We start from the raw sequence: 14,721 nt of genomic DNA, 5'->3' as shown, positions 1-14,721 counted from the left end.
GGAAGAAATATGTTCTTAATGTGTTGTATAGTTTAGAGGTACCATAATAACTCCTTAAAAATAGTTATTATGCTTACTTATTTATGAAAAGATTTGCACAAGCAAAGATTCTTATTAACTAAAGACTTAAAATTGATTATGCTGTAGAAAAATTATAAATGGATTCTATTCTATATTATTTATAAAATGCTAAATTTCATAAGATATCTGAACACAATGAGAATGCTAAAACCATCAAAACAACCTTGTGTCAGGCACAGAGGCACATGCCTATAATCCCCGCAGTTCGGGAGGTGGAGGCAGAAGGAGCAGGAGTTCAAAGCCAGCCTCAGCAACACCAAGACACTAGCTAAGCAATTCAATGAGACCCTGGATCTAAATAAAATACAAACCAGGACTGGGGATGTGGCTCAGTGGTACCCCTAAGTTCAATCCCTGGTAATAAAAAAAAAAAAAAAAAAGAAAGAAAACAACAACCTTGTATCAAATTTGTGACTGTACATAATTTTATTACAATCAACACTAAGAAAGAGACAGAGCTCTAGTCTTTACTGCCGACCTAGAAACTGAAATACAACTATGACCCAAGAACAAAAAATATCAAAATATGGCAACACAGATGGTATAAATATATATATTTATATCCACACACTTCTATAACCAGCCCGGTAAACACATGTCCATAACCAGTCCATGTCACAAACCTCAGCTTATTACCTCTTTAATTTTTTCCCTTTTCTTTCTTATGTCACTATCTTCTGGTTCTCCACCACTGATTCCTACAAGGTTTGGAATAGGGACTGGTGGCAGAGGCTTTTTCTCTTTTGTCTTGATTTCTTGAGCTACCTTGTTTTTCTCTGTCTGAATTTCTGCACGTATTTCCTCTTTTGACTTCCTTAATTTTTCTTTTGCTTCTTCCAGGGCCTTCTCATGGTCTGCTTGAATTTTATTTCTCAAACGTTCTTCTTCTTCCCTAGGAGGAAAGAAAAACAACAACAAGAAGACTGGTAAGAGTGAGCATTCTTAAGAAAATCAATCTTTAAACAAGAAAAAAGTTCCTCATCAAACTGATCACTGTTTTCTAATTCTGACATTGAAAGACAAGAATGAACAGTGAGAAAGACTCAGATTTGCCTAAAAGAATAGGATAAATATAACTTGATATGAGTAAGAAAATGAACTTTGCTGAAGAGTAAGGACTTTACATAGTAGGGAAAGAGGAAACCTAGAAACAAAGTTCCAAGTTCAAGGTTAAGTCAGAATAGAGAAAATGGCAGTTAGTAACTTATGGGTACATGAAAAAAGCAGAAAGCAGTGAAAAAATTAAGGGAGGAGAGAAAGTAAAACAGAATTAAGTGTCAGAGATGGAACAAAAATATAAACACAAGGACAAAGGGGAAAAAACAAAGGGAAAAAAATAAATTTCATTTGTTGTAAGTACAGCATATGCTTCTAAAACTTTTAAATTTTGGAACTAAGATTTCATAGTGCGATGGCTCAACTGATGTGGACACGACCACTTAAAACCCTCCTTGGTTGCCATTGAAAATACAGATTCCAATTTAATATGTCCATTTAAAACCTATGGATCTGTATGAGTGTTCCTTATCCTAAATTCTTGGGATCAGAAGTGTTTCTGATTTGATAGGGTTTCATGTTTTAAAATACATGCACAGACATCACTGTGTCAAGAATAACACTCATTCCCATTGCATCTTTAATTTCTAAGGCCACCTTTAAAGATAGATTATAACTCCTGAGCTCATCATATGATACCCAAACTCAAAGGCTGGTAAACCTTATTGAGCTCTCAAACCCTACTGAGCCATGAGCCCTGGTTCTCTGAAGAAGTAGAGGTAAGAATAGGTTATCTGTTCAGGGCTCTTTCTTTTGTTTCTGGGTCATTTAAAAACTGGTCAACACAGGAGTCCCTGGAAACAAGCTAACCAAGTTCAAACTCCCAGAGAGCCTTACATCCTAGAGTCTACTCTGGTTCAGCTGCTTCTCTATGACCTCCAGAGGCTCTGCCCTCACCATATGGCTCACATGACCTCCCCCCAGAGCATGAGCTGAGCAGGACTTTCTGAAAAAGTCCTCCTTCAAGGCCTGAACCACATCATACAAGAACAGGGACTGACTCCTGAACCATAGTCTTCTTTCACAGACTAACAGCTTCAAAAATATAGAAAAAATTACTATTTCAGAAGTTGTGGTTATAGTTACACATATTTTAAGGTACACATGTTAGTAAGAACTCAAAGGTAATATGCAAATCTGACTTTTAACCCAGGCTCCAAAACAGTCTATCTAACTACCTTACCTGAGGTCTCCAATTCATAATCCAAAGTGGAATAGTTGATTCCAGTACCCAACACTCACTTTTCTGCCAATCTACATGACAGAACTAATGAACTTTCTGAAATTATACTGATTATATCATTCTCTCACATAAAACACTACCTCCTGGCATCCCTTATCCTTAGGAATTATATTCTGGCCTATTAAAAAATCCTATATAATGTGCCCTCTACTTATGTATCCCTCAATCTCTAGTCCAATACCTGGAATATAATAGGCACTCAAAAATATTAAATACAAATAAACACAGATTTCAAGACCCTCATCTAAAGTGATTATGAGATAAACATTTATGGACCACCATAAGGCTATAAATGATCAAGAGCTATACATAGAAAATCTGACTTCAGGGTGAGCAATCCAAATGCACCTTCAAATACATATTAAAATTCATGACATGATAATATGGTAACATTTAGGTGTTAATAACACTGCCATGTGATAGGTTCCTATTTATTATTTTTATTAACTAAATGTTAATGCTAGAATCAATTGTTCCTCCACAAGAAGTACACTTAATAGCAACATGTGTTAAAAATTATATAACTTTTATAGAAATAAAAAAATTAAATTTTAATGTTCTAGAAAAAAACTCCAGTCATATTATCTCACTTTATTGAACTGACAGTTTAACTTTTCCATCAGAACTTGTACTACTGAAATATTGTGAAGAGTTTTATTCAAAGACCTGTTGAAAATCTAAACCATCTATAAATGCATTTGCACTTGTCCCTCAAAAAGCACTACTTATTTAAGAGTTTAGTAAGCATACGCACCATTTCAGAAAAACCAACATCAACTAGAGTTCAAAGACCAATCACCTAGTACTTAAGAGGAAATGCAGAATTTCAGGAATTTAATTAGAACTCCTGAGAACTGTATTCCAAAAGGAATCATTTTGTAATTAAAGGGCCTTGGGGGATTTTACTTAACCCAAAGTCAGGAGACAAACATTTTAGCTCCAGCCCTACCAACTCACTCTGCAACCTGGCATAACCACTAAAAAAAAAAAACCTTCAAGATCAGGACCTTCATCAATAGAGACAAGAAAACAGATGATACTACCGTGACTATATCACTTTTAAATAGTGCTTTTTATTAATTACTTTCACTTACATTGGATCCACTGACCTAGGAGATCCAAGGTAATTAAATGAACTCAGTAAATGGTAATATTCTATACACACATTAAGTCATTAATTATTTCAAACCTCCTTCTAACTTCTCCTCCAAAATATAAGGGATGACAGCAAACCTTCCAACTGTCATAGGAAAGAAAGCACTTTATTTCCTTTCTTCCTTAACAGTATTTTTCTAAATAACCACTTAGTGGCACTAAAAAATTTCTAGCTAATATATTAAAGTTATACCCATTTATTAGAAACCATGTGATGTTTCATTGTTTCTACATGTGTATACATTGTGCACTAATTAGATCAGAGTAAACCTATCTCCTCAAATACTAATTATTTCTTTATGATGAGAACATTCAAACTCCTTCTGTTTTTTTTAATAAATAGTACATTGTAATTAGTATTATTATATACTGCAAAAATTTATTTTCATTCTGATCTTCATTCAACTGGCTCCTCAAATTTCATTTCAACAGCCAATTTCTAGATCATCAATTGGGTCACCCCTTTTCTCTTCTTCTTCTTGATGGTACTAGGAATGAAACCCAGAGGTACCGGTTCTTTTTTTCCTTTTTTTGAATTTTGAGACAAGATCTTACTGTTTTTCAAGTAAGACTCAAACTTGAGCTCCTCCTGCCTGGGCCAACTGAGTAGCCAGGATTACAGGCTTTTGCCACCATTCCTGGTGGGTCATTTCTTTTGAACCTTTATTTCACTTAGATTATCTTTCTTTTCCAGATTTTTAACTTTGACAACTTTGTTTTAATCAGCTTTTGCATCACTATGACCAAAATACCTGACAAGAACAACTGTGAGGGGGGAAAATTCATTTGGGGCTCACAATTTCAAAGCTCTCAGTCCACAATGGCCAACTCCATTGCTCTGGGCCCAAGGTGAGGCAGCATGTCATGGGGTAGGGCCCATCAAAGGAAAGCTACTCAGCTCATAGTGAGGTCAAGACATGGGGGTGGAGGGGAGGTATAAGTGGCCACAGAGAAGAACATGCCTTCCAGGGCATTCCCCAGTAACCCACTTCCTCCAGCTGTGCCCCACCTATCTACAGTTACCACCCAGTCAGTCCATTCAAACTAGGATCGAATGATTAGGTCATAGCTCTCATAGTCTAATCATTTCATCTCTGTATATTCCTGTATCAATAGGAGCTTTGGGGGGACACCTTATATCCAAACAATAACAAACTTCAACAGATTTATCTGTAAACATCTCTTATTTTCTTTTTCATCAGTGCTTTTATCTGCCTGTGTAGTAAAGAATCTGTCCTTCCCCAAATTAAAGTCTGGCTATTTTCTTTGGTTTCTGGGAAGTAATCTGCCAAATGTGATAAAGTATCTCTGTCTATCCACAGTGGGATTGGCCTCACCTGACAGTCTTAGGATAGAAGACAGCTCTGACAGAAACACCAACAATGTAACTTTGGGCGAAGGCTCTGGGTCACATAGTTCATCCAGAGACTGAGTTCAACAATTTAGACAAGAAAACAATATTGTCTACAGAATGAAGCCCCGGTAAAAATTCTGGACCCTGAGGATTAGGTGAGTTTATCAAGATTGGCAATATTCCACGCACACTGTCACACACTGATGATGGGAAAACACACTATGCAAAGGCAAACACCAAGAAAACTAATAATTATGGCTTACATATACCAGGCAACTGATTTAGTCAATTACTTAGATTTCCTTATTTAATACTCTTACCAGTACTTGTACTAATTTAACCCTCTATTAAAAACCTTTCTTTTTCTTATTGTGAAAATAACAAGGCACAAAGAGAAAAATTAAGTGACTTGTTCAGGGTCACAGAGCTAGAAAGTAGAAAGCCTGGATATAAACAAATGCATTTTGACTTCTTAAACACCATACAAATGCTGCTTTTTATATGAGAGGAATTTTATGTAAGAGATTGTCTCTTACTGATTGCACAGATATTAATAACTGTCTCCCAATAGATACTACTTCTTCCTTAGCCTTAGAGCCCTCAATTGTTTTGTAAGGTAAATGTTCCTACTAAATAAAAACTATTAGCCTCTCTTATTGATACTGTCCTACAAAATTTTTGTGTCTGATCAGAAATTAACCTCTATCTTGGTTAAGCCACTGTTACTTTGTGATTTTTGTAATCGATAAGTAACCTACCTAATCTTAACTGAGACATTATCCATCCTAGATGGTCTACTTTCCTGAAGCTCTTTTTAGTTAGTATTTTGAGTGTTGACTTGACAGGGATGAACTACCACTATATTTCCTTGTCCAATTAGAATATTTAAATAAACCATGTGTGGAGGCACTCTGAAGAACAAAAATGATGCTAAATTACACAGGGATACACAAAATTACACTGAGATCTTATTTGGCAAAACTATTTCCTTTTGTAGTCACTTTCAATTAGAACTTTTAACCTTCACCTAGAAACATGAAGTCTCACTCATTCTTTTAAAATAAGTAGATATGGGAGTAGGAAAGATGGTGTAATAAGATGGACATCATTACCCTAGGTACATGTATGATTGCAGAAATGGTGTGACTCTACATTGTGTACAATCAGAGAAATGAAAAGTTGTGCTTTATTTGTGTACAATGAATCAAAATTCATCTGCTGCCATATGTATAAGTAATTAGAACAATTAAAAAATAGTAGATAAATAAAAACCTCCCTCCTAACTGCCTCTAACTCTACCTTCACTGTTTTCCTCTTCCTTCCTCTCACCACTATACCTTTTTAAAGAGTACTACACTTGTTTCTATTTCCTAGACCTTACATAATGCTTCCATACACCAAAGTGAAAAATTGATAGCTAAGCTTATCCTTTCTTCAAAATTCTCTTTTCCTCAAACATGCCTTTCCAATAAGCTTACCACCTGACTTTACCATCTTCTATTAACACCAAAACTGTATTCCATTCTCTGGGCCACTTCTGTTCTTCCCCAACATACTCCTCCTATTAACATCAACCAACTGTACTTTCTTAATTATATCAAAACACATATGTTCAGCCTTCATCAGGTAACTAAGTACTCCAGATCCAAATGACTAACACTACGTAGGTTATCACCATTGAATATTTGCCAGATACCTCCAATTCAACATCTCCAAACAGGATTGAATAACTCATATGGTAAAGGGAAATCACAGGCTAAGCTTGTTCATGAACACAATATCAAAATTAAAAATCAGTATTGTAGCAAAGCAAATCAGCAATATTAGGAATCAGAAAAAAGACAATTCATCAAAACTAACTGGATTTCTCTCAGTATGCTTCATACTATCAATATAACTTATCTACTAATAGGTAAAATAAGAAAAATAGAAACTGACAAAGACAGTGGTAAAATTCAACACCCAGGACTAATGGAGAGGTAGATCAATGGTAGGGTACTTTGTCTAGCATGTGAATGGCCTTGAGTTCAATTCCTAGTACCACCAAAAACAAAAACAAACAAGCCAAAAAGAAAAAAGAAAAAGAAAAAAAAAAACACCATTTCTGATACCAAAACCTAACAGCAAAGAAGAAAAAGAGATTTTTAACTATATAAAAGATGTCTTCTCAAAATGACAGCAAGTATAATTTTTAATAATGAAACTACAGAAGCAATTCCCTCCCAAATGAGGGAAACAAATAAGAATGCTCATCATCACAGCTTCTATTTGGTTGTAGTATAAGTCCTAGTCAATAAAACTAAACAAAAAATGTAAATATAAGGAAAAGAAAGTTTAAAAAAATATATCCTCTGTCACAAGCAATATCACTTCTACAGAGAAAACCCAAAATAGTCAACGAATCGTTATAAATAAGAGTGCAAGAAGTCAGGGAACAAAACTACCTAGCAGACAGCAGATACTCAGTAATGTAATTTCTTCTCTTCCTACCTACTGGATCCCATCTTTCTAGATTCCAAGTCTTCAAACTTCCACTGATACTTACTTTCTTTTATGGCAATACCAACACCATTACACATTCATTGCCTCTTGCTAAGAGTTCCAGGCCTTATTCTTTTGACTAAAGTTTTAAGAAATATGTGAGCCCATATGGACTTAAGATAACTATTCTCAACCATTATAGACTGTACTAAATTTTTTCTTATTACTCCCCCCCCAAACTCATGAATAATTTACCCTTACCCTTATGTGCTAACAAAAAGAATCAATAATGTAATATGATCTTTTAAAAGATAAATGACAGCTAATACCATAAATTTTTAAATAATGCTAGATATTAAACAACCTTCTCAAATATCCTATATTTTCATAATATTCAAGAGAAATTTCAGAGAATCCAGGAAAGCACAATAAAAACAGTAGAAGCAGTTATGTAAACAGCTACCTATATACAACATAGGCCAAAAATGGTTTTAAGGAATGTCTACAGGTCAGTCAGCAACTAGTACAGAAAACACTAAAACAGAAGCATTCTATAGAGCTTAGTGGCTAAGTGTCTGAAGGAATTTAAGCCTTTCCAAAAAGAAATGCTAATCATGACCTTCAAGGTCATGAAATAACTCCTTAAACTTGGAGGTAACCAAGATGTCAACTATTATAATGGAGCTGTTCACAAATTCTGCCTAATATGATTCTTAGCAGCAACTGAATGTACTCTATCTGCTCAGAATAATACAGTTATATAAACAACAAAGAACTTTCAGAATGTTATCATTTTAAGCCAAATCGTGTGTTTTCCAGTGTACTGATTATAGGTAAGAATGAACAGCACAAACTGTATCACATTTGGGCTCCCCATTTCATAAGAATAAATCCTACTATTCTTAAGATAGCTTAATAGAAAAGAACAACTATTTCTCAATAGAGGTAATTGGTCAGCCACATAAAAAAGTCTAAAAAATACTCAATGTCAAACACTGAGAAGTCCACTGAACCTCAACTTTCAACACTAAATCCAACTGCTTTGATCACATGATTCCCATATAACACCAAAATGCTTCCATTTTAATAATGCAGCCCCTGGACATCAACAGCAACTCACTGTCTCTAAAGTTTGGCTGACCATTTGTTTGGCTACTCAAAGATTTCATTTACATAGAGAACAACTATAGATTATTCTAACTGGAACTTTAATAGGATTTGAGTTAATAGTAATTTCAGTTTAAATCAATGGTGATAAGTTATTAAATTAATTTTAGCTTAACTCAATAATGATCAACCATCATATTCCAAACATGAGGGGCCCTGAAATTGGTGCAGGAAATACACAGGAAAACATGACACCTTATTTGCTCAAAGGGTTCTCATAAATAAAATAGGCACAAAATGTGTGAATCACAACAGTAACTATCATAGGAAAGGTAAAATATACATGGAAAAAGAATAGCCATTTTCTAAGCATACCAGTATGACTGGAAAGCACATTTACAGAGGGAAATGGCAGAAAAGAATACATGATCTTCAAACAGAAAGGGGAGAACAGGAGTTTGCCAGGCAGATCACAAAAATTAGGACATTCTAGGGATAGAAAGCAGATTGTACAAAGGCAATGAAGAAGTTATATAACATACCAGATAGCAAATTAATTTAATACAACCACTAAAGTATAGTATGTAGGGTGGAAGAGGGTACAGTAAAGTAGGATATACTAAGCTTAACAAGGAAACCAGAGAAAGCAAAAGCTCAATTATGAAGAGAGCTTACAGTGCATTCTAAGGACAAAAGCAAGTCACTGAAGGACTTCAACTTGAAAGTGTCATAATTGTACTTAAATTTTGAAAAGAGGACCTCCTCAAAATTGACTTGGGAGTGGAGGAGAGAAGGGAGATGATACAAGACTAGAAGCAGGCATGCAGGCAAAAAATGAAAATAGTCACCAGGCACAAGCACATGCCTGTAATCCCAGTGGTTCGGGAAGCTGAGGCAGGAGGATTGTTGGTTCAAAACCAGCCTCAGCAATTTAAGAAAGTCCCTAAGCAAATGAGTGAGACCATGTTTCAAATTAAAATATAAAAAAGAGCTGGGTGTTTAATTGCCCCTGGGTTCCAAAAAATAAAAACTAAAAAGACAATCACCTAATAATTTGTATCTAAAATAGATATGAAGAAGGAGGACTGAATATCAGAGACCTCAGAAAGGCAGAACCAGTTTAAGGCAAGTTAGTAAATACGAAAGGGAAAAGAAGTTAAAATAGTAGGTTTTTCACTGTACTGACTAGAAAAAAGGGGTACCATTAACTAGATTGAGAATAAAGAAGAAAAATGTTATTTGGACAAAGAGAGACAAACTACTATGACTTGAAACATGCTAAGTTAAAAAGTCTACAATGCACACAGGTTCAGATGTACAAGGCTGACAACGAGGATTTGGAAATCATCAGCCTATGGAAGACAGATGAAGCTCTCACCTAACTATATACTTAACAAGGGTGAATTTTATGTTGTATAAGGTATACCTCCAGAAAGATGTTTCATTATGAATGTGGGAGCAGCTATATTAATATGAGGCAATAGTTCATAAGAGTAGGAGTAAAGATGACCATTTTATACAACACATACTATTTACTGATTTAAAGCATACAATTCCGTGGCTATTGATATATTGGAAGAATGACCACTCATTTGATTATACTTTTGATTTCTTCTTTCACCCATGATTATTGGGTCAAATTATGATTTTAAGTGTTTTAAATTTCCAGATATCTGGAGATTATTCAGTATCTTCATCTCATTGATCTTTATTTTAATTCCATTGTAACGAAGAACATACTTCATATTGTTTGAGTCCTTCACTTGTTTTATGGCCCACAAAATGGTCTATGTACATACATCTTCATTTGAACGTGAACATGAATTTTGCTTTTGGGTAGAGTGCTTCATAAACATCCATTAGGTCAAGCTGGTTGATAATGTTAAAGTCCTTTATATTCTTACATATTTTCCTTCTACTTTTTTTTTCCTATTCTTGAGTGAATGGCATTGAAATTATCACAAATTATCAATATTAGGAATGAGAGAAATGACATATCTATAATCTGACAAATATTAAAGTGAAAGAAAGTATATCAACTTTATACCAAAATTCATCAATTTATATCCCTTGTTTAAAAAAATCCTATTCAAATAAACTCAAGAAATAGGTTACCTCAATAGTCAACAGCCTACAATCCATTTTAAAAAACAATGTATAAAACCTTTTCTCATATACACACACACACACAAAAAAAAAAAATCCACTTGTAGTTCATATTATTTCACTGGTGAATTATACCAAGGATTTTGGTCAAAATTAATAGCAGTTACATAGAAACTCTTTCAGAAAACTTCCCAACTCATTTTATGAGACCACTTTACCTTGATACAGAATCAGAGTAAAAATAAGTAAATAAAATTAGAAACTAATTAATATCCCTCATGAACAGAGAAATCCACTAGTGGAATTATATAATAAACAATGACCCAAATGGTGTTTAATAGTCAAATATCAAACAATGTAGCAGACTTAGAAAAATGATAATATCATCACCCTAACTGAGGCAGAAAACACACTTGACAAAAATTAAATATTCACCCGACTTAAAAAAAAAAAAAAAAACCCTCATCAAACTAAGAATACCAGTGAACTGATATAAGCATCTGTATAAAATCTATGGCTGACATCAAAGTTACTGATGCAAAACAGAACAAATTCTTGCTAGAATCAAGACCAAGGGAAAGATACCCACTCTCACCACATCAACTCAATAACACATCAGACACTCTATGGAAAGTGTAATAGAGCACAAAAAAATAAAATAAAAGCATGTAGATTACAAAGGAAAGAATAAAGCTGTATTCGTTGATAGGAAAGATGATTATGTAAAAATTCTGTGGAATCTACAAAAAAAAATTTTAAAACAAAGCCATAAAATACAGTAAGTTAGTTTTGAAGTTAGTTTTGTAAGATAGATCATTGAACAACAGTCAATATTAACAAATCAGATGTATTTCTATTTACCAGCAAAGGAAAAAAAAAAGCAAAATTTTAAAAATATCACTTAAAATAGCATTAAAAAATGTGAATTGCTTTAAAAAGTTTAAGAAAGATGTGTTAACACCTATATGTTGAAAACTATGAAACACAGCTGAAAAGAAATTACAGAAAATCCAAATAAGTAAAAAGTTATAGCATGTTTGTAAACTGAAGACTCAATACTGTTAGGATAAAAATTCTCCCAAAATTAATCTACAGATTTGATGCAATCCAAACAAAAGAATCAGCAGGATTTTTCAGAAAAATTAGAAAGATGATTTTAAATTTATATAGAAATGCAACCAAGAATAGCCAACTTTAAAAAGAGAAAAGAAACTGGAAGCTTAAGCTACCTGATTTCAAGACTTAGTATAAAGTTACAGTTAAAAAGACAATGCAGTAGTAGCATAAAAATGCACAATTAAGTACAAAAACAGATTCATGCATATATGGTCATTTAGTTTTAAACAAAGGTGCAAAGAAAATTCAACAGAAAAAGTAAAGTCTTCATTTTCACAAATGGTGCTGAAACAACTAAATATCTATACAATATAATACTGTGTGCGATTCACAAAGGAAACTGTCTTGTATAGTGAACTCAAAAAAAAAAAAAAATCAAGTTACAGTGTTGGGCTAGGACTGTGGCTCAGTGGTAGAGCACTTGCCTAGCATGTGTGAGGCACTGGGTTCGATTCTCAGCATCACATATAAATAAATAAATAAATGTCCGTTGACAATCAAAAAAAAAAGTTGCGGTGAAAAAGAATGGCTCCAATCTGGGATCCAGTTTTAAGATTCCCTGAGAGTAAGGATGACATTTCAAAAGTCTAGTGATAATCTTTTATTTACTTAGGCTATAATCTACAGATTAACTGATAAACATCAGTAAATTCTGCTTCATGATCTGTAGGGTCAGAGAAACTTGAAATTTACATGATCTGGAACAAGTTAAATTCTATACCTCAGTCTGCTGGGCTGTAAAATGTAAACAATACCTCCTATATAGAACTAAATGTCAAATACCTTAACTTCTAAAGAATGACTATCTTGCACTTTGGGGGAATTATACTCTGGGACAGAAGCACATTCTTCTTCATCTTTAAAAGCATCTAGCAACTCAAATAGATCAGTATCAGGTCTCCTTTCTACTTCTTTAGGATAGAAATGTATTAGGATCAGTAACACTGGTTCTGTAATGTTTTTCTACTCTATCATAGCTGTGTACCTTTCACCTATTAAAATAAGAAAACAAATTATCTTCTCTTCTTAAGCAATCCCTATTTAAACTAAAGACCCAGCCTCCCTTACCAGCCCTGTTGCCTTTAAAAATACCCCATGCAACTCTGACCACCCTCTAAACAGATTCTGTATTTTCATACCTTCCAGACTATGCACATTAAACCCTGGAATCTCCTTTACTTCTACCTTGATGAGTTTATGTTCATATCTTAAGAATCCCATTCATGTTATCACTATCCAGAATTCTCTAGGTTTTCCAATATTAATAAAACTTTTTAAGAAACCACTCTGGAAATAGAGGTATCCAGTGTCATGAGGTAGCAATGCTATAACCAGTGCTTGGTGATTAGCAACAATGACAATGGAACCTAATTATTCCTTAACCTTCAGTGTGGTTCTGTCTGGCTTCGTTTAATGAAGTCTGGCTTTACTTAATAACTATTTTCTAAACCTAGTTCTCCAGACTTTAAATTCAACTATGAAAGCCACCCAATATCCTTCCAATAAATTTTTTGCATGTGTTATAGTTGATTTCTACTATCCGTATCAAAAAGATTCCTTTCTGTAATTCTTATACTGTGAATGGAAAATATTCTAGGAATAAAACCAGGCTTTTGACTCCCCGCCCCACCAGCTTGCTAAGGCAATACAATTAAAATAAAATGGAAAATGCTGACCTACCAATACCACTAAAAAACTGAGAAGAATCCCACCTATATGCTTAAAACCCCAAGTTATTCTGAATATGGCACAGATAACAAGGTGACATGTAGGAAGGTAGTCAACCAGCCCATAATTACTATTTACTATTACATACTCAAAAAGAAGGCACTTCCAAGCATCTGGGAAGAGATCTGGAATTTAGCAAGGCACTCAGCTACATAGTCTACTGTTCTCTTCTATTTATACACCTAAGTTAAAAACTGGTATGTGCTCCAGCACAGGCTAAAAAAGTCTGTCTTGGTCACTTCTGGGAAGAAGCCCTCCTGTTCATCTACCTGAGGAGACTGCAAGTCATAAATAAAATTCTGCAAAACCCTGAACCAGAAGGCTTCACAAGTGAAGTCCACCAAACATTTAAAGAATTAACACCAATCAGTCTTAAACTTGTCATTAAAATAAAAGAGAGGGCTGAGGATGTGGCTCAAGTGGTAGCGCGCTCGCCTGGCATGCGTGCGGCCCGGGTTCGATCCTCAGCACCACATATAAATAAAGATGTTGTGTCCACCGATAACTAAAAAATAAATATTAAAAAAAATTCTCTCTCTCTTTCTCCCTCCCCCACTCTCTCTCTCTCTCCCACTCTCTCTTTAAAAAATAAATAAATAAATAAATAAAATAAAAGAGAAGGGAACACTTCCTAATTCATTCTATGGAGCCATTATTATCCTGACACCAAAGCCACCCAAATGCATTCCAAGAAAAGGAAAACTAAAGACAAATCTCTTACAAGTGCAAAAATCCTCATTAAAATACCAGCAACTGATTCCAACAGCATATTCAAAGGATTATACACCATGAGCAAGTGGACTTTATTCCAGAAATCCAGGAATGGCTCAATATAAGAAAATCAACAAATGTAATGCAACACATTAATACAATGAAGGGAATAAAACACAGCAGCATCTGAATTGACACAAATAAGTAAACAAATAAATTTTTTAAAAACATCTGACAAAATCCTATATCCTTTCATAATAAATATACTCAACAAACCAGAAATAAAAAGAAACTTCTTCACCACAAAGAAGCTAATATTATCCCTAACAATGAAAGACTGACGACAAATTCTCTTCCTAAGATGAAGAATAAGACAGATATTCACTTTTACCAATGCTATTTAATACCAGAGGTTCCAACCAGAGTAATCAGTCAAGAAAAAAAGGCCTCTAAATTGGAAAGGAAGAACTAAAACTATTCACAGGTTATATAGAAAATCCCAAAGAATCTACAAAATAACTATTAGAGCTAATAAATGAATTGAGCAAAGTTGCGCCGAACTATGGAACCAGCCTAGGTGTCC

General features: G+C 34.2%; 1 protein-coding gene across 1 annotated transcript in view; it reads right to left on the bottom strand.

The window, feature by feature from the left end:
• Positions 1-14,721, bottom strand: part of LOC143382350 (mannosyl-oligosaccharide 1,2-alpha-mannosidase IA-like) — a 108,802-nt gene that overhangs the window by 81,432 nt on the left and 12,649 nt on the right. The window contains exon 3 of the mRNA XM_076836393.1: positions 718-973. Within this exon, the coding sequence (XP_076692508.1) occupies positions 718-973 (256 nt within the window). The remainder of the gene's footprint in view (positions 1-717; positions 974-14,721) is intronic.

The sequence above is a fragment of the Callospermophilus lateralis genome, chromosome 16, assembly GCF_048772815.1.
Source record: "Callospermophilus lateralis isolate mCalLat2 chromosome 16, mCalLat2.hap1, whole genome shotgun sequence".
In the NCBI taxonomy this organism is placed as follows: domain Eukaryota; kingdom Metazoa; phylum Chordata; class Mammalia; order Rodentia; family Sciuridae; genus Callospermophilus; species Callospermophilus lateralis.
This window is presented reverse-complemented; position numbering and strand designations above follow the sequence as displayed.